Source organism: Pleurodeles waltl, chromosome 6 (assembly GCF_031143425.1).
Source record: "Pleurodeles waltl isolate 20211129_DDA chromosome 6, aPleWal1.hap1.20221129, whole genome shotgun sequence".
NCBI lineage: Eukaryota > Metazoa > Chordata > Amphibia > Caudata > Salamandridae > Pleurodeles > Pleurodeles waltl.
In genome coordinates this window covers 545,368,824-545,394,155 of record NC_090445.1, presented here as the reverse complement: position 1 = coordinate 545,394,155, position 25,332 = coordinate 545,368,824, and the positions used below count along the sequence as shown (strand labels likewise).

The 25,332-nt window shown below is 43.8% G+C and overlaps 1 protein-coding gene across 8 annotated transcripts in view; it reads right to left on the bottom strand.

Moving 5' to 3' along the window:
- The window catches only part of HIPK1 (homeodomain interacting protein kinase 1), a 504,680-nt gene that overhangs the window by 239,996 nt on the left and 239,352 nt on the right, over positions 1-25,332 (bottom strand). For all 8 annotated transcript variants that reach the window (XM_069238726.1, XM_069238723.1, XM_069238721.1 and 5 more), the window contains one exon: positions 11,426-11,545. In XM_069238726.1, the coding sequence (XP_069094827.1) occupies positions 11,426-11,545 (120 nt within the window). The remainder of the gene's footprint in view (positions 1-11,425; positions 11,546-25,332) is intronic.

Below are 25,332 nucleotides of genomic sequence, written 5' to 3'. Positions count from 1 at the left end.
TACCTCGTAGACACTGCTTCATGATCAGCAGTATGTCTGCTACCTTAAGGTCACTGGGCAATTGACCTTCCTTCAGGGCTTCCTGATACGTTTGCAGTAGGAGTGGGCCCCACCTGAGGTCATAAGAGCCTGCAGAATTCCACCGGAAACCCACTGGGCCCGGGTGCTGTGCTCAAATGAAGCTGTGCGAGGGCCTCGTCCAACTGCTCGAGAGTAATGTTGACCTCTAGAAGGTTTCTGTCTATGGGGTCTAAACTGGTCACAGGTAGGTTCACACAAAATACTTCAAGTCCATACGCTTCCCCTCTCGATCTGGGATGTAGAGAAGTTGCTAGTATGCAGCGAAAGAAAATGCATTGCCTACACTACCCATTATGTGCAGGCCTTGGTAGTTTTCGAGGTAGGATATCAGATCCCTGTCGGTGAAAGTTGTACACACCAATGCATGGTTTTACTATCCTTATTCTCCCACTGATAAATTCAGATGTGTGTAGCCATCAACGGTTCTTGGGCCTCCTGCATATATTCCAGTCTTAGAAGTGTCTGGGTGTGTAAAGAGTTCTGCAGGATCGAATCCTCCACAGTGGCTAAAGATTGCTGTTCTAACTCGACTATGTGGTACTCCAAGTCTGATATCTTTTGTTGAGTCCCCCCTCTTGCTTTTGTTGTAACTAATAGCCCCTTTCGTCAAGGTGGCCTTCAAAGCCTCTAAAAGAGTCCCCAAGAAATCCACCGACCCGCAGTTTCCTTCAAATATCTCTTCCCCATTTGCCGGAAGGCCTCATGAAACTCCCTGTCCCGTAGGCTCCGGAGACACATGTGCTTTCCTGTGGCAGGCCGGTCAGGACCCCAGATGAGGTCGAGCAACATTGGCGAATGGACAGACAATCCCCTTGCAAAAATTTGGATGGAGAGTACCCTATGTCCCTCCTGTTTTTTCTATAGGGACAAGGTGGTAGTTGAGGCTGAAGAATGATTTATGCCCATCACACATCCACTAGGGACATGTTATGGAAACATGGGCCAGTATTGTCAGGTGTGCCTCTGCCATAGTCAGAGCAGAGGAGTGGTCTAAGCCAGGGTCATTAACCCGGTTAACATCTCCACACAGAATCTGTGGGGCTGCCAGAAGGATTAGGAAGAGTACTGTTGCAAACTTCAGTGTTAGGGGAGGAGGACCATATACGCAGATATAGTGGAGACCTCTGTAGTGTTCCAGTCACTGTCACATATCACCCAGGATTATCATGCCACACCTTGGGCACCACTAAGAGTATGTGCCTCCAGACTAGAATGGCAACTCCCCCTGAGCTGCGGTAAAACCCCAAGTGGAACACCCTGGAGAACCCACTGAACGTCAGAAAGGGACAGTGGTTGCCCATTAGGGGCATCTCATGCAACAGTAATATATCTAGGTTGGTTTTATGATCCGCCCTCAAGATCCCCCCGCACTTAATTTTGTCTAGAATACCATTAACTTTCCAGGAGAGGACACCAAGCCTCCCTGCGAAGGTGGTTTGCTGTAGATCAGTCATTTTTCCAGGGGGATGCCAGCATAAATAACAGTGCCAGTGATCTGCATGCATGTTTCTCGTGGAGCGGCAAGCTGGGTATTAGTCAATGTGCCAGAACTAGGTCAAGAGAAAAAAGGAACATCCTCCCCCAACGCCCACCCCAAACTTCGCTAACTAGAAGTACCTGTCATGATGCAACTAAGGGCAGTAGCCAACTGGACTAACTTGAGATGTACATCTCCCCTGCTGTACAACCCTCTTGCAAATACTCCATGACCTCCTACCCCCATCAAACCCAACCTCAAGACATCAATTAAAACAGCCTGGTTCATAGATTACCAGCCACCCCCAAGCACCACCATGCAGTTTAATAAGAAATGTTTGGACATCTATCAATACCAGTTAGAGCATGTCAAGCCAAAGGCTCCTGGGAGAATAGAAGAGGGTTGGCTGGGACATTATCATATGTGAGATCTGTCTCTGTCTTGAAGGCAGCCCAGCCCACCCCACCACCAGGTACCCATCTGGGCCAAGCAAGCTCTGCGCTCTGGTCCACGGTTCCTGTGTCATGGGACTGTGTTCCACTCTCTCAGAGATCCTCCATCCCAGTCACCCCTTTTGCCTCCCTGACGTCTGCTCCCCTCTGCAAGAAGTGCGCCTTGGCCTCACAGGTTAGGCAGCTCAGCCACTCAGTCTCAGGCTGCTTCTGGAATATCAAAAAAGAGGGTCTTTTCCTGGAAGATTACTTTTAGTAGAGTAGGAAATAGGTGCATATATTTGATGTTGAGGGCTCTCAATTTCTGTTGTACCTCTTAAAAAGGAACTGTGATGCTGCTGGGCCTTCATAGTATAACCAAGGAAGCTAATCACTGGGAATGACCGAAAGGTAAGAGTCCCAAGCCTACATGCAACCCAGAGGATGACATCACGATTGGCGTAGTTAAGTACTCGGGCAATGAAGGGGTGAGGTGGGGAACCCACAGGAGCTTTCGCAATGAGAGCCCTGCAGGCCCTTTCTATTAAGAAGCAGGATGAGACCACGGAGACTGGTATCCTGCTCTTCAGCCGGGCTGAGATGAAAGCGTCAGCGTGGCCCCCTCTGGAGTGTCCACGATGCGTTAGTTTGTTACACCTTGACCTTCCCTCAGCGTCTTCTGGTCTGGCTTCTAGGTGGCTAACCATGCGTTGCAGTGAGGCGAGTTGAGTCTCCTGCGACTTGACAGTGGCTTTGGTTTCAGAGACCCTGCCTTCCACTTCAGTGACTGTCTACTGTGTTACGCAAGTCTTGTCGAATCATAGAGAAGTCTACTTTCAGTTCCCCCATTCTGCCTTCTATTGTTTCTTTGAGATCTTGAATAGCTTGTAGAATAAAAGCCATATGGAGTACCTTCGACCGCAAGTCTCCTCCTCCCACAGGACAAACTTCGTACAACGACGCTGTGTGCTTAGTATGCTTGTCTATCTTTTGCTGAGTCATGCGGAGGAGGGTTTGCCCCGCGTCATAGTAGGGTGTGATTTGCTGTTGAGAGGCTGGTGTTCAGTGGCTTGTGGGTTGAGGGTATCTAATTCCGTCCCAGAGGGTGCGAACAACACAGTCCCTTGTATGTGTCTGTGGGGGATAGCCCAGCATGCAAGATCATCCCTCTCATCATAAAGGTGCCGTCTCTCAACGCCCCACTCCATTCTCAGCCAATGCAGTGATACTCCTCATTTCCTAAGGGGCCACTACAGGGGGACAGCCAAGCTGGAAAACAGGCCCAGGCCTCCCCTCGATATGACACTATCAGGAGACGGGGACCAGGAGTCATACACGCCACCCCAAATTCAGAGTGTGACTGGCTCCCTGAGTGTATCACACACAGAGTTGGGATGTGGGCACCCCGTGGCACTAACCCCTCCCCCCCTTTCCTTGAAGCACAATGTGTATTGGCATTATTAGCAGAGTAGGCACACCTGGAGGTTGTGAGACTCGAATGCCCCTACACTGTGTCAGCACTGCTGTAGGGAGTCCCTTGCTCTTGTGCCAATGACGTTACCACCCTTCCATGTGACCGGGAGGGCCCTCATCATCAGGGATGTCGGAGGTTGTATGGTAGTGTGCTAGATTGGCATGGTGAGCCCTCCAGCGAGCCCGCAACAACATGTAAAGTCATGACTTGCCCATAAAGGACACAGCGGGCTGTGGACACCAAGGGGAAATCTGTGTGCACCATGCCACTGCAAGGGCCGCCCCCAATGTCTCACTTCTGGTTGTGGCATGCTGGGGGGCAATCCTGGATGATTGGTGCTGCGGTGGAACATCCTCAATGCCTCCTTGTACCACGTGGTGCCGACCATGTCTGCGGATCTAGGGTGGCACCTGCAGTCACCACTCCAGCAGCTTGGGGTTCTTCATCAGGCCGGCTCTACTGCTAAGGACGCAGTCATCACAACCGGCCTGCAGCAAACAGGCCCCATTTGGTGCTTCAGTAGTCCTGCAGCGGGAGGGAGTCCATGCCCAGCAATGGCCGCCCCAGATCGGAAAAGGCCCAGCAGTCCCTGCCATGATCTTCATCGGGCCGACAGGGCTATCATAATAATGGCGTCCGCGGGAAGGTGCCTGGATGCACTCCTGTAATTGCCCAGCAGAAGAAGAATGGCCCCCAGAGTGCGTCTGACTTCTTCGTCCTTTGGAGAGCAGTCTGTCCTGCTCCTTGGTCTTCCACCAATAGGGTCCCCACCAAGTGTCCTGATGTTGCCGCTGAACAGAGACCAACCCTGGTTGATTATTCCCCACGGATCTGCGGCATTAGATGGATTCAAGTGTGGTGGTGCGGAGCGGATTCATAGAGTGGCCACCATCACTGGCTCCCAATCCACGCCCTCAGGTAATTTGTTTTTGTTAAATGTTTTCCAAGATAATGCTCATGCTGGGAGACATTTAAATGTTCATGACTATCATAAAAACTAAACTAATAGCTTCCACAGACCTCAAGGTAAAATCATAAGGTTAGAAACAAGCAAAAAAACTAAAATGACTGATGTCAGAGAAATCTTTGATGGAACATGGAACGAAATATTAAAAAAAAAAAACAAAAAAAAAAGTTAAAATTAAACTTTAATGAGTGGAGAGGGTTTCGCAAGATCTTTCTGATGACTGGAAGCAAGGACCAAGGTTGAAATATTCATGTCATAACTGTATCTTTCTGCTTTTTCTCTTGAAGGTTTCACTGTTCCAAACTGTTTTTGACACAATGGTTTTTGGATATGCACAATGTTAAAATTGCTTGTGTGCCACTGTTTGACCTGCATGGATACCCTGAAATGCTCCACTTTTTTCATCAAAGAGTTGCTACAGCTGACTTGTTCATTGGTATCATTTGTGCTGGACGTCCTGTTATCACCTTTTACAGTGCCGCTGCTGGTCACCTCCATCACGACAGCTGCATCACCTACCCAGGCAAAAGAGTACAATCCACTGTGTTCATCCCTAGAACAATCTTTATAATTATTTACGACGTCTGTGTGGTAAAACTTGAGGCAAGCACGTCTGTCATCCCAGCTAACAATGATGGATACCAGCAGCTGCGTCCACCCAATGCAGGACAATGTGTTTGTCCCCTCATGCAGTGTCCCTGTGTTACAGCTGGGAAGAAGTTCTTCTAAAACAGATGTCTTTTTTCTGAATAGCATCAAGCAACAGAAGCATTCCCAGCAAAGAAAGCCAATAAATAGTCCAGTCCCATCTGCCAGCTCTGTCCAAAAGACTGAGGATGTCACCAGACAAACGTGCAAGTGATGGTGGAGGAATAGGATCCTTGGTTCAAGCAAACATTGACAGAATGATATAAGTGTTGGTGAGTTCCTTAGGAACTGGGGAGCCTTGTATTTTATGCTACACCCTCATGCTGGATATTAAGAGACTGCAATGAGTTCTCGGGTATGCTCTGAGGGTGACTGAATGCACCTGGTACTCCATGAGCCCTATGCCCAGCAAAGAAACCAATAGTCGAACGCCAAAACACATTTTGTGATGCGAGAGGTGGTTCACAAAATACTGTGGTTCACAAGATACTGTCCTATAATGTTTTCCCCAGTAGTCCTAGCATTGGGTAATCAAGCTCCTTTAACACCTGCACCCTGGGGAAATTACAACTTCCACACATCCCTTTTGAGATAAAGATCTATGACTATTCAAATTCTGACAGGCGCCCCAAAAGCAGGATGCAACATGCAGTTTTTCTTCTCTTCAGAAACCCAAATCAGTGACAGAAAGCTAAAGCATTTAGGGGGAAGCAGAAGACATTGAAATAACACTGACTGATGACTAGACAAAAATAAATAAATTAAATAATTAAAAAGCATTATTTTCCCCTCAAGCTTTATTCTTCCTGGTTGATGGATTTTATTGCAGACGATGCATAAAACCTAAAAAAATGAATCATACAAACAACTTGCATACCTTCGGTTACACTCTTTCTGGTGGATACTATGTCTAACTGCAGATTCTGCATCTGTTGAATTCCCCTATACTCCAAACATGATCCAGAAATGTTTCAGCAATTGCTCCTGCATGCCAATCGGTGGTGCTATTATAAACTGTGCAGTGACTTTGCATGCCTCTGACAGTGCCATGCTTTATATAAGCACCACGCCTAAGTGCTGATGTGGCATGCCCTTATATGCAGAACATCACTGACAGATTGAGAACTGATCATGTGCGAAAACTAACTTATGACCTTATTAACACTTAAAAGGCCACTTCAGAGAATGGGGGTTTGAATTGCAGTAAAGAATCTGCAATTCGAGATACAGTAACTAGCAGAAAGGGCATTATGGAAGGTAAATAACTTGTTCTAATGATGAATACGTCAAAATGTAGATTTCTCACCTTCTGTATAGATACCTTAGCAGTACCTCTGAAATGGTCCTCCCTGCAGACCTGAGAGCCAAGTCAATAATGCCTGGTGAATGTGGTGAACGTGTGGACCTAGAAGATGACCAAAACACGTCTGGCCACAGCCGTAGTGGCAGCATGAGATCTAGTAGATTAAGCTCCCATAGAAACATGCTTATTAGGAGGATTCCCCCACGTTCTGGCAAATCAAGGTCTGGCAAAGAGGAGAATGCCCATGGGATGGAAGGCTACACATGCCCTTATTTTAAGGGCCTGGAAAGCTAACGTAATTTAACGGGGCATGGGGGGAGGAATATATTTGCTGAATTCGGCCTTCACAAAAGAAATATGCTGCATGCCACTGTTGAGCTTGACAGAAGCACTAAAAGAAAAGAAAAAAAAAAATCGCTATAAACTACCAAGACAGAGGCATGATCCTAATGGAGGTCCGTAAGCTGGGAGAGGTCAGACATGAGAACTCAAAGATCCTAGTCTTTCCGGATTACACTAGAGAAGTGCAAAGACAAAGACGCGCTTTTGACTCGGTCAAGGCCAGGCTTCGTGGCCTCCAGCTTGGGTATATGCTTCTCTTTCCGGCCAAACTTAAAGTTATGTTCCAAGGAAAATCCTTTTTCTTTCAATCCCCTGAGGAGGCCTGGGACTGGATCGAGGAGCGACCCCAGATTGTTAAGGGGGGAACTGGAGAACCTGAAAAGATATCTAGAGAAACAGAGGGCACGAGACCCAAGGAATGGTCCCTCCCGGTGCGCAGAGGCAGAAGGAGACAGAAAACGGGTAGAAGTACGCCCTGGAGGATTCCCAGAAGAGCAGAAGGGAGAGCGGACACTACGGATTCGATTCGGAAGGAACCTACGGTGTTGGAGCTCGGTCTCGAAATGGAAAGGTCGTTGCTGATCCATGGACCCCTAGTGAGGGGCCTGGCCTTTGGGGGGGGGGTCCCCCCTTTCATTGCTGGAGGCCATAGACAGAATGGAGGTAGAGAAAGACACCCAGACCCCCGGGGGTTCGGAGGGGTACCCGCAAGACTGAAGACGATGGTGAGCTGTCTTTGTCCTACCCCGAACTTACAAAAGGACTACTCCCCCTTCATACTAGGGTGGTTTGAACAATTTTTCATAGTTCTACACGGTAGTGGGGGAAAGGGAGGGAGGTGGGGCTACAGACCTCTGGACTCTAGTGGAGTTGGAACATAAGGGAACATGCTCACAGGGACCAATGGGAGGCGGGGAGGGAGGGGTGTTAAGTTTTCAATGGTTGTTTACCATATTGTCTTTGTTCAGTTGTACAACTGAACCACAGAAACAGGCACGCACAGTTCAATACCAAGGGAGGAAAGAGAATCCCTCTAGATCCCATTACGGTGACACTAGGTGCTCCGATTGGTCGAGAGGTTTTAATGCAAAGATTCAATATTCGAGATGGCCCCCAGATATACAGATAGAGTGACACTCCCCGAGAATGAGAGAGGCTTTAGTGTGCTTTCGTGGAACGTAAATGGACTAGGTGATAGAGTCAAGAGGGGTCCGATCTTCCAATATATCCTAAGACAGAAACCAGACATAGTGCTCCTACAAGAAACTCACCTGAAAGGTACGAAATGTGTTTTTCTAAATAGAGGTCCCTATGTAGTACTCGCTCATGCGGGGTACACATCAGGTTCTAGAGGGGTAGCAATATTGATCCGTAAGACCCCCCCCCCCCCTTCCAGGTCACCCGTAGGTGGGAGGATACGGACGGGTGCTTTCTGGGAGTTGAAGGCTCCTGGGGATGAAGAGAAATCCTACTCCTGAGTGCATATGAGCCCCACCCCCCCCTCCCCTACCCCCCTAAGACTGCAGGGCCCTCTTCTTGATAAGATCGCAAGGATCCTACTAATATTGTCTGCCTCCCTTCACATACTGGGAGGAGACTTTAATGATGTGATGGACCTAACATTGGATAGATCAGGGGAGAGACAGACAACAGGTCAGGGTACCCCATTGTATCACTTTGCGACCTCTTTGGGATTAACAGACGTGTGGAGAAGGAGACACCCGGGGGAAAAATACTCATACTTTTCAGGGGCACACAGAGTCTTTTCTCGCTTAGACTACATCTTCGCTCCGGTTGGGAAGATAGGTAAGATACAAAGGACAGATTACCTTGCAAGAGGACTATCAGATCACACCCCCTTGTTGGTCTCTTTAGGTGGGAAGTCTGAGAGACGCAGGGGCTCGAGGTTGAACTCGTGGGACATGCAAGATAGAGAAGTGGCAAGAGGTTTAAGAGTGGACACCGACCTATACTTCAATGAAAACGTAGGGTCAGAGATCTGCAGTGATTCTATGGGAAGCCTATAAGACGGTGCTTAGAGACAGCGCACACAATTTAGTGGCTCAAAAAAGACGTAGAGATAATAAACAATTATTAAATATGTATCTAGAGGCTTGTGAGCAGGGGGTGCTCCCCTCAGATTTACGGAGGGTTGAGATTGCAGTAATACACAAAGAGGGAAGACCCAAAGACAGATGCTCCTCATACAGGTCGATATCCCTGTTAAATGTGGAGGTCAAGGCTTTGGCCAGAGTGCTGGCATCCCGGATGCTTGGAGTCATTTCTTCATTAGTTCACATGGATGAGACCAGCTTTATGCCTGGAAGACATAACTTGAGAAGAGCGCACATATGGTTGGCCACAGTGATGAATCGCCCAGAGCCTCACTTATTTCTTGCCCTAGATCCGGAGATGGCTTTTGATGCAGTGCACTGGCCATTTCTGGTGGTGACCTTGAAGCGACTTGGGTTTGGTCCAAAATATATTGAGTGGGTACAATTGCTTACACAAGGCCTACAGCTACGGTCAGGGTGAATGGAGTCATCTCCTCAGAGTTACCCATTGAGAGAGGCACGAGGCAGGGGTGCCCTTTGTCCCCCCTGCTGTTCGCCCTCATGCTGGAATCTCTAGCGTGCAAGATCAGAAACTCCACAGGCATACATGGCTTTAGATTGAAACCGGGAGGAGAAGCGCATCTCCCTGTACGCGGATGACGTCCTCCTCTACATCACCCGTCCCGAGGCGACACTACCGAGATTGTTTCTCTTGATAGAGGAGTATGGAAGGCACTCGGGATACTGCATTAATTAGCAGAAATCGATCTTATGCACACCACAGCAGGTAGTATCACCGCTGCGGATGCAGCTGCACTGCACAGGGGAGGGATTCCAATACTTAGGCATATACGTCACCCATGAAGCTGATAGATGCCATGGGCGTAACCTCGGGAGGATAGTAAGGGAATGTAGTAATGAAAACATTGCCCCTGACAATGATGGGCTGGGTGGCAATGGTTAAAATGATTTCCTTACCAAAGTTCTTATACGCTTTACAAAATACATATTACCAAACTCCCCCCGGCCAATTCAGAGCCATAGACAGGGATATTCGACTTTTCCTATGGGAAGGGAAACACCCACGAATAGCCCTCGCAATGCTGCAACGAAGCCAATATGCAGGTGGGTTGTCCCTACCTGATATTGAGGCATACTAGTGGGCGGCTCATCTAATTAATGTTAATGACTGGTTATATATCTTCAACGGGAATATGCCCTGAGCGGAATGCAATATTTTCAATATATACGGCTGAGACATGCATGGAGGGTCTCTCGGGACGAGAAATCTTGGACCACTCCCCCCGGAGGGCCGCTTGCTAACAAATAAAATAATGGCGAAAGCGACATCGGCAGTATATAAGACCATCAATAATAATATGCCAAATACACTGGTAACCCTACGTATTAAATGGGAGAAGGACCCAGGACCTATGGAAGACATAGATTGGGAGGCTGTATTGATGTTTCCAAGGGAAGTGGCAATTAGGTCTAGACTTCGCCTGATACAATTTAAAATTCTACACAGAGTGTAAATTGACCCGCACAGACTATATTCAATGGGGAGGGCCAGACACCCAAATTGTGCCAGAGGTTGTAGTAAGATCGGTTCCTCTTTCATGTTATGTGGGACTGCCCCATGATTAGGGAGTTCTGGAAAGAGGTGTTGAGAGCTTTCAGGGGTGCTGATTGAACAGATCCCAAATACATACTGCTAAGCATACCCAATGTAATAGATCTACCCCAGAGGAAACTTCTGTTATGCGGACTTGGATTGATGGTAGCAAAGAGACATAGCCCGACTATGGGGAGTCCGTAGCCGGCCGGCCGAGTGCCTGGAGAAAGGGCATGGACGGATTTATGATGGGGGAAAAAACTACATACACAAACAGAGGATGCCCACAGAAATTCCAAAAGATATGGGGGGATTGAATCACATATTATTCACTAGAGATATAGTTAAGGGACGACCATAGACCCTAAGGAGAACAAGAGAGATACGTGACCGTCTAGCACTCCCAGTAAGATCACAGTGAGAAACTGATTAGAGGGATAAAGGAAAAGTACTAATAGATGGGACTGTTCAAGTGCTGGTGGGTGCCATATAGGGTGTTGGGGGGTGGGGGTAGGTGGGAGAGGTTGTTTTTCGTTTCAAATATATATGTATGCTTTGTTTCTGATTGAGAGTAATTGCTTATGTTTTGTTTTTTACCTCTCTGGATATGTTAAGTCTGGGTTGAAAGCAAATAAAAAAAAATAATAATAATAATAATGATGACCTCCAAACATGAACACCACCAGACCTACAAAGAGACAGACAGGGAATGGGAATGGGAGCCGTACCTTCTCGCACTCCATCGCCCATCACTCACTGAGGCCCAGACAGAATGAACCGTGATCACTCTCTCCTCTATTTGAATCTTTTGTCTGACCTCGCTGAGTATATACCAAAACCCCACCGCTCCCTGCGGTGTCACTTGATCTTTCACTCGTCCCATCTGTTTTATTGCCTTAGGTTCCGTTATCACTTGAGAGATTTGTTATTAGGTAACCTCATGATAATGAAATAGAAATGATGTCTATAACTGCAGGAAAACCTACAATAAGATAGGTTTACAAAAAAAAGAAATGCCGTTAAACGCACCCACCTTCAGTCTCCACAATGAATAACCCAAGTCTGGATCTCTGTTAAAAAATCTGGTGGTTTTTGTTCCTGCACTGAGGAGGTACTCAGCGGGAAGTCCTTGAGTTTGTGAAATATAACGGATCTGGAAAATAGGAAAATCATTAGTCACTGAGAAACAACGGTCAGTTTACAATTATTCACACTATTCTTTTACAAAACCACCCTAGTAACTAAGTAGCTTAACTAAATGGTACTTAGACTTATGAAAACAAGGAACTGGCGTGTGCTATCTGATTATGCTGGACTAGTTAACACAAATGTCAGCCTTAGTATTATCATCAGCCTCAGTGAAACACAAAGGCATATGGTATAAAAACGCAAGACCTGTTTAGTTCTCTCTAGACTGGTGTATATCGCTTTCCAAAAACTATCTCAAGCAGCACTACATGCATTTTGGTCAGCAACACGCGTTTCACCTATTCACTGCAGCACCTTATCCATGCAAGTACAACTGACTTAAATACCTCATCCCAATTTCAGAAACGCCTGTTACAAAGGGAGATAAATGTTCATGTTACTGCTTCGCTACTCACAAAAGAAAGGGTTCAAGAAATTTAAAAAACTGTACGTACACACTGCATTTGGTTTTTCAAGCCTTCGTTGCCCTTTCCTTTTGTCTGATTTGTGCTACAAGAGTGAAGGCTGGGTAACTGGATCCTCTCTCAATCAATGCCCCGTCAATAAAGTACATTTCACCTTTCGCAAGTCTCACAGTTGCACACTATGGGGGTCATTCCGACCCTGGCGGTCATAGACCACCAGGGCCGGGGACCGCGGATGCACCGCCAACAGGCTGGCGGTGCATCCAGGCCAATTCTGACCGCAGCGGTAAAGCCGTGGTCAGAAAAGGGAAACCAGCGGTTTCCCGCCGGTTTTCCCCTGGCCTGAGGAATCCTCCATGGCGGCGCTGCTTCCGACCCCCTTCCCGCCAGCCTGGTTCTGGCGGTTTTGACCGCCATAACCTTGCTGGCGGGAACGGGTGTTGTGGGGCCCCTGGGGGCCCCTGCAGTGCCCATGCCAATGCAATGGCCAATGGCATGGGCACTGCAGGGGCCCCCTAACAGGGCCCCACAAAGATTTTCAGTGTCTGCCACGCAGACACTGAAAACCGCGACGGGTGCCACTGCACCCGTCGCACGCCTTCAACTCCGCCGGCTCCATTCGGAGCCGGCTTCCTCGTTGAAGGCGCTTTCCCGCTGGGCTGGCGGGCGGCCTTCTGGCGGTCGCCCGCCAGCCCAGCGGGAAAGCCAGAATGGCCGCCGCGGTCATTTGGCCGCCGCGGTCATTTGACCGCGGTGCGGTCATTCGGCGGCTCCCGCCGGGCGTGCTGTTACCGCCGCCGGCGGGAGTCGGAATGACCCCCTATGTCACGCAAGGTCCAACAGTAGTACCAACTGTGATCAATACTGTACCTTTCGTATACTACAGGCTGTCATAAAAAACACATCTTCAAACATACCAGAGGTTTCAAAACACCCTTTGGAAGTCCAGTGAAAAGAAATGTCAAACAAAGCTCAATACTACAAACACTTGAGGACTGTTAGCTTTTATGAGACCTTTGATAGTAATAAAGGCTATTTACAGTGCTTGGTGACGTCAGACGTGTCGGACGAAGCGCTATACAGACAACAAAACATTATTATTTACATGATCAAATGAGTACGAGGACAGACACCAGCACCTGAAAAATCGCCAGATACATCACTTTACCTCAGCACACATCACTCAGAATCTGATCTTGAACACATAAATGATACAATAAGTTATTAGGAAGATAAATACGAATAACAGTCTCTCCGGTCTGAAGAGATAAGTAGCATCTTTTAAAGAGACTCATGAGCTCTAGCAGCTGCGAAGGGAGACAGCATCTTATTTCATCCTTGATTTTGAGTCTTTATAAATTTGTCGCCTCATAATATGGACCTTACAAAGGCTGGACATTTTTTTCCACTTACTTCCAAAAACAAGCATTGGCAAAGTCACTCGAGTTGACCTTCGCAGGGCATTAGCTAACCTCTTAAAAGTGCCAAATCTGGGTATACATGCTGAATAAAAATTGGCAAAAAAAAAAAATTACAGGCCCACCCAAAGTTTGTGCTTACATCTTGATGTTCACATGCACCTGCTCTGACTATAGGTTTTGCATTCCTGGGGACCGCTTACTGTGGTGACAGTACTATTATATGTTCTGAAACTTAAGGATTCTATCCGGATGTTATGGAATATTGTAGGAATCTATCTTTTTGTATTTTTGGTGAGCATACCCCATTACACCCATTTGGGAGAAAACATACTTGAATAGTTAGGATTTTAGTATTTCTTTCAGATGGTCTGCAATTATCTACATAATTATCACAAAGTCGTGATGCATAACAAAGCATTTCACCTCCGTTAGTCTGACGTGTAATAAAAGGAGGAATAATTTTATAGTTGATTATATACAGATACTCCAAGATGGCACAATGGTGGGAGTGCTTTCTGTTAGTCTTTTGCATGTTCACATTGTATATAGTGGTCATCTTTGTTTGATGTCATGAGTGTGAAAAAGACCGGTTACAGTTGAAACGCATAGTGAGCAGTAAGGCCAAATTAAACCCCCAGCACACAGAATAACCTGAGTGTGTGTTTTCCCGTTGGGATTAGTCTGATTTAACTGGTTTTGTTGGCAGCTCCGCTGATACAGCGTGCCACCCCTGCATGGCTCGGAGGTCGGGAGCAGAGGCTGGAAAAACATATATATATATATATATATATACATATATATATAGCTGTTGAACTGGCTGTCTTATTAGTTTTGGAAATTTCCCAAAGATTCGGTAAACTGTGCCAAAGTTATTGGCAAAACAAAACAACAACAAAATATATATATATATATATATATATACATACACATACATACTGGAAGATGCAGGATCACAAGAAAACAACAGCCAGCCAGGGCAAAAATCTGGATCCCAAAGGATACAATGAGCCACAAGAAAATGTAATATCCAAGAAAGAAGTGACTCAAACAGATGATCTCACTAAAGAACAAAAATATATTTCTAATACAACGTTTCAGCTTCCGCCTTCCTCAGGTAGTACAAGATTGTTTGCTCAGTGGCTGCACAGCTGACACTGATGGATTTTCAAAAAGCATTATGGAATTGAAATCTTCACTCATGATGCTTTTTGAAAATCCACCAGTGTCAGCTGTGCAGCCACTGAGAAAACCATCTTGTACTACCTGAGGAAGGCAGAAGCTGAAACGTTGTAGTAGAAATATATTTTTGTTCTTTAGTGAGATCATCTGTTTGAGTCACTTCTTTCTTATATATATATATATATATATATATATATATATATATATATATATATATATATTAGTCGCCAGTAGGTAGTTATAGTTAGGACATAGTATCCATAGGAAAAGTGTTTTTTTGTATTGCCAATAACTTTGGCACAGTTTACCGAATCTTTGGGAAATTTTCAAAACTAATAAGACAGCCGGTTCAACCGCTGTCTTGAAAGTGATCTGTCAAGAAGGGGCTGAGAAAAAGGGGGACCCACAACGCGTTTTCCCCTGCATTTCCATCAGCTCCCTGCGTGCTTGAGCAATGCCAGCTCTTTCAGGAGGCAGGCAGCCGGCTGGCCTGTTGCCTGCCTGGCAGGTAGTGCTTCATATTCAGGACCGTGGAGGGAGCCAAGAGGCCCCCGCGGTCCCAATTATTAAGTACTTCTGCAAAGTATAAATTATATTAGTGTGTTTTCTCTGCAGATCCATCTTGAAAAGTTATGTGATGAAGACACTAAGAACAATAACATTGGCAAAGTTACGGACACATAAGGTCAGTGAAGTCATTACCTCCGCGTCCTTTACGCAGCTGTAGTTTAGTAGACGCATTATACATAAACCCAAAGAGGTAGCACTTACAATTTAGCCAGTAGAAAGTACTTCAGTTGGGTAGTCATTCTGCACAAAACAGTGGCCTCTGCTTGGAAAAATAGGCACGAAGGATTCATTCTGGCATAATGCTCATTTGAATGAAATCAAACCTCAACGGGAAGCACTTAAAAATATAAACAAGGCAGGTGCCCAAGTTCAAGCTCCACTTCTGTAACATACTAATCATCCAAATACTGAACGGATTTACACCAAATAACAAAAAGGCCATGTTCTGGACCAAGAGCTACTTTTCTGTCAAATTTTGTGTAATTCAATCCAGCGATCTGGGCTGTAGTTGTGTTCAGAATACGTATAGGAATTAATATGTGAAACACTTTTTTGCCCCCCCCCCCCACATCCCCTTTCTCTGCCCCCACTTCACAAATCACCTGGAAACCTATCACGCACAATAAGACACAGCAGGGCAATTTTTTTTGGGGGGGGGGAACATTTTGGGAAAATTCGTCAAACAGGGCCAAAGTTATAGGCAAGTCAAAAAACGATGGCAACTAGGTCCTAACTATAACTACCTACTGGCAATCAGCAGTTGGCAAGACATACATACATATATATATACACATATATATATACATATATATGAGAAAACAAACTGGTCCTGCTTCTGGCGCGCTCTTTCATGTTGGTGCAGGTGTGAGGAATGGACGATTTCCTCTCATGAATCCAAAAACAAACAGTTGCAAGCAACTTCACCACCGCACTCCAGGAGGAAATTATTTATTTTTATTGCAGTCAGGATTAAATCACCATCCTTCACCACTGACGCGTTTCGACCTACTGGTCTTGATCACAGTAACTTAGTCCTATCTCCATGTCCCCTATTTATAGTGTCTCTCCTATGACCCCTATTGGTGCATTGTGGGACATGTAGTCTATTAAAAATAAATTAAATGTTGTGCATTAAAAACCAAGCTCCCCACGACCACAGAACGTGCCCTACACTACACAAATTGTCTAAATGAATATGTGCAAAGAATATCACTATTCACAACAATCATTATGTCCATTTCTATTTTGTTGGTACTATTAACCTTGCTTAATACAATTACCTCTGTGGTTGCTATATGTACCTGATAATAGATTGGGCACTTATCTATTATTGTTTTCATACTTTCTCATTTACATCCTAAATTTACCTCATTTTCTCCTTGATATTTATCTATAAATGTCTTCTATCCACACATCCACAGGTAATCTTATCTAATAACTGTTAGCAAGAGTGTTATATATCCTCAACCTACAGATGATAATGCAATTCTTCATCCCCATTCAGACCCCTCGGGCTTTTGGTTTTGAGCTGTATTATGAACCGTGACTCCAAACATCTCAGTTGTAACTCTCTATCTCCTCCCCTTTCATTGCTCTCTACACTCGCAATACCAAAAAATCTCATGTCTGTCCATTTAGCTCCATCATGAGTCATAAGGTGTTTTGAAATAGCATAGGTTGTATCCTTATTTTGCACGGCTCTAATGTGTTCTAAAATGCGTTCTTTCAAAGGACAAATTGTACTGCCCACATAACGCAGACCACGTGCATTGAATCACATATACCACATAATTGGAATTACATGTGATCTTTTTGTTGATAGTCATCTTGTTGCCGCCAGAGTCCTCAAATTCCTTCACATTCATCCCAATGCGACATGCTTTGCACTTCTTACAGCAAACAAAACCATTTGTTTGGCTCGAGAGCCAGTTTGACTGTTCTTTGATCTGAAAGTGACTATTAACCAAAAGGTCCTGTAGAGATGGTACTTTTTTATAGGTAACCATAGGTTTCTCCCCAACCAACTTAACCACCTCTGGGTCCTTCCTTATAATGTACCAATATTTCCTCAGAATTTTCGAGATTAAATAGCTCTCCTTGGTGTATGTCATTACAAATCTAATAGTTGTGTCTTCCTGAGGTTTTTTCATCATTGTTTTGTTCAGTATATTATCTCTGGTTCGAGCTCTTGCTTTTAGTTCCCCAGCTCTGATATCTTTGTATTTGTATTTTCTTTGAAGAAATCTGTCTCGTTTCAGTGAATTTTTTTTCCATTTCACTTTCCGTGGAACAATTACGTTTTATTCTGACAAATTCTCCATAAGGTATACTCTTTTTCAATGACATTGGATGGAAGCTCTCTCCATGCAAGATGCTGTTAGTTGACGTTCCCTTTCGAAATAGAGTTGTCTGAATCCGATTGTTCTCTACATACACCATCACATCCAAGAACTGGACCCGTTCTTCACTTATATTATATGTGAATTGGAGGCCCATATCATTTTGATTTAGTTTTGCAAAGTATTGCAGGAATTCATTTTCTGTCCCATTCCAAATGATGAAAAGATCATCTATAAATCTTAACTAGATCACAACTTTCTCCGCTAGTTTCTCATTCTCACCTCCCCAGGCTATCTGTTTCTCCCACCAGCCTATGGTCAAGTTGGCATAACTCGGTGAGAAGGAAATGCCCATTGCTGTCCTGCGGATTTGGGCAAAGATTTGATGATTGAATAGGAATATATTATTGTACAGACACAATTCTATCATCTTGAACAGCATCTGAGAGTGTTTTAACAGATTGTCACGTTGTTGTAAAAAATATTGCACTGCTTTCAGTCCAATCTCGTGGTCAATAGATGTATAGAGAGATACCACGTCAATAATGACCAATTTATAGCCTTCTTCCCATCCAATGTCAGCAAGAATCCTCAGGAAATCACCAGTATCGTTAATATAAGAACTCAAATTTTGTACTAACGGTGCCAGAAAGAAATCCACATAAGTAGAAATATTTTCATACAGTGCTCCACAACTCGAGACAATTGGACGCCCTGGGGGATTTTTTAAGCTCTTGTGTATCTTCGGGAGGAAGTATATTGTAGGAAGTGTCGGATTTTCATTTCTAAGGAATGTTTTTTCATCATCATTTAACAAACCAGCCTCATACCACGAGTCCAGATATCTATTCAACTCAAAGATCAAATAATTTATGGGATTACTTTGCAGTTTCAGATAGTGATTTTTATCATTTAATTGACGGTATGCCTCCTGCATGTACTGCTGCTTTTCCATAATCACTATGTTCCCACCTTTGTCTGCTGGTTTAATTTCCAAGTTGTTATTCTCCATGAGTGCCTTCAGTGCCTGTCGTTCTCGTATAGTGATATTTTCACTTTTATTATTCTTGATCTTAACCATCTTCTCAAGATCCTCGATTACCAAATCATGAAATATATCCATTCTATTACCTGGTGATAAAGCTGGACAGAATTTAGATCTGGGCTTAAATTCTGTACGACAATGTTTAGATGTTTCAATCCGCAGCTCCTCCAATATCTGTGTCTCTGTGAGCTGATCGTCTTCAAGATTGTGCATCAAATCAAATGCAGTTTTAATATCAGATTTTTGTTGAATGGTCAGACTGGGGCTAGTCACACCCCCATCGTTTTTGGTTAAAAAAATTTAGGTGCACTCTTTGCAAAGAATTTAGCCAATTTTAGTTTGCGTACATATTTATATAAATCCACTCTGGTTTCTACATAGTCAATGTTTTTCGGGACAGAACGTTAATCGCCTATTTAATAGAGTTCTCTCATCTTGTGTCAATTCATGATTGGAGAGATTAACTATTAAGTTTACATCCTGTTCCAATTTATTTGGACTGCTCAATTCTTTTGTTTGCTTCTCAGTGGGTATCCTCTTATTTTTTCTAGGTCCCCTCCTTGTTTTCAGATGTTTCCTCGTTCTATTCCAAATTTCTTCCCTCTTCCTCGTGTTTGGCCTCTGCCTCTGCCCTTTGGTGTTCTCTGGTCCATGTAGATCAGTTTCATTTTGTCTAAAAAATTTACTTTTTTCACATTCGTAGAAGTGCCTTCTCCTTCACTCAATTCCACATCCGATTCACTTAGTGATGTCTCAGGGGAAACAGTGGTTTTCTCAGTTCCCATATTCGTTTGTTGTTTCAATACATCAAACCTCTTAGCAAATGTTAGAATTCTGCCAGTTTCATAATCAATTTCATCCCTCCTAAACTTTCGCTGTTTACCTTCCTCTATTATGCTTTCATATTTCTCCAGATTATTTTCCATCATGATTCTCAATTTTTTACTTTCCTCTTCCTTATTCAACGCTATTATTTTTTCTTCTATTTCCTGTATACTTTTTACAATCTCCTCAATGTCCTTCTTCGCATATTTAATAATAATATGCATCATATTCTTCGAACATTCCATGGTATTGGCACCCCATTCCTCCAGCATCTCTGATTTCGTATCTGGTTGGTTTGGCAGCGTGAAGATCCTCAGGCCCCTAGGCACTCTTCCCACCTCTATATACTTTTCCAATGTGAGACATTCCCAACTTTTGGAGATCTTTTTTCAATAATCGTTCTAATTTAACATATAGCCACTTCAGATTATCCTCCATATGTGTATTTCCCATTGGGTTTTCAGTAGTTGCACTGCAGGCTTTACCTTTACCAAATACGCATTCCGCTCTTAATGCCCTTTTGGCTGCTCTTGCTTCCATATTGTTGTGTAATAAAGTCAATTCTCAAACCAAGATTAGTGATTTGTGATGTCGTGGGTCTTGTCTAGACTACTCCAAGGTGAACAAATTGGCTACCATTACTTCCTAAAATTACTTGCTTCTTATTAATTTTAAAGATTTTCCTCCCAATCCATCAAAGGGGAAACAGCACTCCATATATATATATATAGGATACCCCTTATTGGATCACACCGACATATAGCGTGTGTATTTTTGGTGTATTTTGTTTTGTGTATTTTTATACGGGCACACAATAGACACTCCTTCCGGTTGTATTCCTATTATGAATTGCCTATCATTACCACAGAACGAATCCACTGTGCCAGGAATATTCAACAGTGATGTTAATTTCAAACATTAATCCTCAATTTATCTGTCCTAGTATACATTATTGACGTTGCTGTATGTGTCTAGAGATAAGGATGATTCTGTCTTAAAATTAGCCAGGGAATGTTCTTACATTACTCAAAGCCACCTTTTAATTCACCCATATATTAAAATATGAAACTCCACACTCTTGTTGTTTCCTTAAGATGGCCAGTCTATTTTTAAGCTTGTATTTATGAAAAACAAATGTCACCACGTTCTGCTAAGGTGCATATTATTACAACACTTGTAGATTGTATCTCAGGCTATATATACAAACATATCATCTATACACACACACATACATCTAATCTATATATATATACACACACACACACATCTAATCTATATATATACACACACACACACACATCTAATCTATATATACACACACACACATCTAATCTATATATACACACACACATCTAATATATATATATATATATATATATATATACACACACACACGCACACATATCTAACATATATACACACACGCACACATATCGAACCTATATATACACACACGCATATATAATCTATCTATATATACACACACACGCACACAAATAAAAAATATATATATATATACATGGAAAATGTCACTTACCCAGTGTACATCTGTTCGTGGCATTAGTCGCTGCAGATTCACATGCTGTGCACATCCCGCCATCTGGTGTTGGGCTCGGAGTGTTACAAGTTGTTTTTCTTCGAAGAAGTTTTTTCGAGTCACGAGACTCCTCCCATTTCGACTCCATTGCGCATGGGCGTCGACTCCATCTTAGATTGTTTTCCCCACAGAGGGTGAGGTAGGAGTTGTGTATGCTAGTAATAGTGCCCATGCAATGGAGTGAATACGTCTGTACATAATGAAGTTTAAAGTAATATATTTACAAATTTACAAATGTTCAAGATCAACTTCTAAACGGCTACAGGCTCCCGGGGAGGCGGGTGGGCGCATGTGAATCTGCAGCGACTAATGCCACGAACAGATGTACACTGGGTAAGTGACATTTTCCGTTCGATGGCATGTGTAGCTGCAGATACACATGCTGTGCATAGACTAGTAAGCTGTTATCTCCCTAAAAGCGGTGGTTTAGCCTGTAGGAGTTGAAGTTGTTTGAAATAATGTTCGTAGTACAGCTTGACCTACTGTGGCCTGTTGTGCAGTTAACACATCTACACAGTAGTGTTTGGTAAATGTATGAGGCGTAGACCATGTTGCTGCCTTACATATTTCGTTCATTGGAATATTTCCTAGAAAGGCCATGGTAGCACCTTTCTTTCTGGTTGAGTGTGCCTTTGGTGCAATAGGCAGCTCTCTCTTTGCTTTAAGATAGCAGGTTTGAATACACTTAACTATCCATCTAGCAATGCCTTGTTTAGAAATTGGATTCCCTGTATGAGGTTTTTGGAATGCAATAAATAGTTGTTTTGTTTTTTGAATTAGTTTTGTTCTGTCAATGTAGTACATTAGCGCTCTTTTGATGTCTAATGTATGCAGTGCTCTTTCAGCTACAGAATCTGGCTGTAGGAAGAACACTGGTAACTCTACCGTTTGATTCAAGTGGAACGGTGAGATCACTTTTGGTAAAAATTTAGGATTTGTCCGTAGAACTACTTTATGCCTGTGTATTTGAATAAATGGTTCTTGTATGGTAAATGCTTGAATTTCACTCACTCTTCTTAGAGATGTGATGGCAATCAAAAATGCAACTTTCCATGTTAAGTATTGCATTTCACAAGAGTGCATGGGCTCAAAAGGTGGACCCATGAGTCGTGTTAAGACAATGTTGAGGTTCCATGAAGGAACTGGTGGTGTTCTTGGTGGTATAATTCTCTTTAGGCCTTCCATAAATGCTTTTATGACTGGTATCCTACTAAATAATGAAGTTGAGTGCGTAATTTGCAGGTAAGCTGAAATTGCGGTAAGATGTATCTTTATTGAAGAGAAAGCTAGCTTTGACTTCTGCAATTGTAGTAAGTATCCTACTATATCTTTGGCAGATGCGTGTAAGGGTTGAATTAGATTATTATGGCAGTAATAAACAAATCTTTTCCACTTATTTGCATAGCAGTGTCTAGTGGTAGGTTTCCTAGCTTGTATTATGACCTCCATACATTCTTGTGTGAGATCTAAGTGTCCGAACTCTAGGATTTCAGGAGCCAAACTGCTAGATTCAGCGATGCTGGATTTGGATGTCTGATCTGTTGTTTGTGTTGTGTTGTGTTAACAGATCTGGTCTGTTTGGTAGTTTGACATGAGGTACTACTGAGAGGTCTAGTAGTGTTGTGTACCAAGGTTGTCTTGCCCATGTTGGTGCTATTAGTATGAGTTTGAGTTTGTTTTGACTCAATTTGTTTACTAGATATGGAAGGAGTGGGAGAGGGGGAAAAGCGTAAGCAAATATCCCTGACCAGCTCATCCATAACGCATTGCCCTGAGATTGATCTTGTGGGTACCTGGATGCGAAGTTTTGGCATTTTGAGTTTTCCTTTGTTGCAAATAGATCTATTTGTGGTGTTCCCCAAATTTGGAAGTCATTGTTTAGTATTTGGGGGTGAATCTCCCATTCGTGGATCTGTTGGTGATCCCGAGAGAGACTGTCTGCTAACTGGTTCTGAATTCCTGGAATAAATTGTGCTATTAGGCGAATGTGGTTGTGAATCGCCCAATGCCATATTTTCTGTGTTAGGAGACACAACTGTGCCGAGTGTGTCCCTCCCTGTTTGTTTAGGTAATACATTGTTGTCATGTTGTCTGTTTTGACAAGAATGTGTTTGTGGCTTATTATGGGTTGAAATGCTTTGAGCGCTAGAAATACCGCTAACAGTTCTAAGTGATTTATGTGAAACTGTCTTTGCTGTATGTCCCATTGTCCTTGGATGCTGTGTTGATTGAGGTGTGCTTCCCACCCTATCATGGAAGCATCTGTTGTTATTACGTATTGTGGCACTGGGTCTTGGAAAGGCCGCCCTTGGTTTAAATGTATACTGTTCCACCATTGAAGCGAGATGTATGTTTGGCGGTCTATCAACACCAGATCTAGAAGCTGACCCTGTGCTTGTGACCATTGTGATGCTAGGCACTGTTGTAAGGGCCGCATGTGCAACCTTGCGTTTGGGACAATGGCTATGCATGAAGACATCATGCCTAGTAGTTTCATCACTAGTTTGACTTGTATCTTTTGTTTTGGATACATGGTCTGTATCACATTGTGAAATGTGTGAACTCTTTGTGGACTTGGAGTGGCAATCCCTTTTGCTGTGTTGATTGTCGCTCCTAAGTATTGCTGTGTTTGACACGGCAGAAGGTGTGACTTTGTGTAGTTGATTGAGAAACCTAGTTTGTGGAGGATTTGAATGACATATCTTGTGTGTTGTGAACACCGTCTTAGCGTGTTGGTTTTGATTAACCAATCGTCTAGGTACGGGAACACATGTATTTGCTGCCTACTTATATGTGCAGCTACTACTGCCAGGCATTTTGTAAAAACTCTTGGTGCAGTTGTTATTCCGAATGGCAACACTTTGAATTGGTAATGTATCCCTTGGAATACAAACCTTAGGTACTTTCTGTGTGAAAGATGTATTGGTATATGGAAATATGCATCCTTTAGGTCTAGTGTTGTCATGTAGTCTTGTTGTTTGAGCAGTGGGATTACGTCTTGTAATGTAACCATTTGAAAGTGATCTGATTTGATGTAGGTATTTAATGTTCTGAGATCTAGTATAGGTCTCAGAGTCTTGTCTTTTTTGGGTATGAGAAAGTACAGGGAGTAAACTCCTGTGTTTATTTGTTGTTTTGGTACTAATTCTATTGCTTCTTTCTGTAGCAATGCCTGAACTTCTAGTCCTAGAAGATCTATATGTTGTTTTGACATATTGTGTGTTTTCGGTGGGACGTTTGGAGGGAATTTGAGAAATTCTATGCAATAACCATGCTGGATAATTGCTAAGACCCAAGTGTCTGTTGTTATTTCCTCCCAATGTTTGTAAAACTTGGTTAGTCTCCCCCCCACGGGTGTTATGTGTTGGGGATTTGTGACCTTGAAGTCACTGCTTGTTTGGAGGAGTTTTGGGACTTTGGAACTTTCCTCTATTCCTTTGAAATTGTCCCCCTCTATATTGTCCCCGAAAACCTCCCCGCTGATACTGGCTCTGGTAAGTGGGCTTTGTTTGTGAGGTTGTGGCTTCTGTGGTTTGCCCTCGAAACCCCCCTCGGAATTGTGTCTTTGGAAATGTGCCTCTGCTCTGTGGGGAGTAGAGTGCGCCCATGGCTTTGGCCGTGTCAGTGTCTTTCTTAAGTTTTTCGATCGCAGTGTCCACTTCCGGCCCAAACAACTGCTGTCCGTTGAATGGCATATTCAGCACAGCTTGCTGTATCTCTGGTTTAAATCCTGATGTACGCAGCCATGCATGTCTCCTTATTGTTACTGCTGTGTTGACAGTTCTAGCAGCTGTGTCTGCAGCATCCATTGCTGACCGTATCTTATTATTGGAGATACTCTGTCCTTCTTCTACTACTTGCTGCGCTCTTTTTTGGAACTCCTTGGGTAAATGTTCAATAAAGTGTTGCATCTCATCCCAATGGGCCTTATCATATGTGGCTAACAAAGCTTGCGAATTTGCAATACGCCACTGATTTGCTGCCTGTGCCGCCACCCTTTTGCCTGCAGCATCGAATTTTCGACTTTCTTTATCTGGAGGTGGTGCATCTCCTGAAGTATGAGAGTTGGCTCTTTTGCGCGCTGCTCCCACTACAACAGAGTCTGGTGTTAGCTGTTGTGTAATGTAGACTGGGTCTGTTGGTGGCGGTTTATATTTTTTATCTACTCTTGGAGTAATGGCTCTCCCTTTAACAGGCTCCTCAAACACTTGTTTGGAGTGTTTTAGCATTCCGGGTAGCATAGGAAGACTCTGATATTGGCTGTGTGTGGACGACAGTGTATTAAAAAGAAAGTCGTCTTCAATGGGCTCTGAATGAAGGCTGACATTATGAAATGCTGCTGCTCTTGACA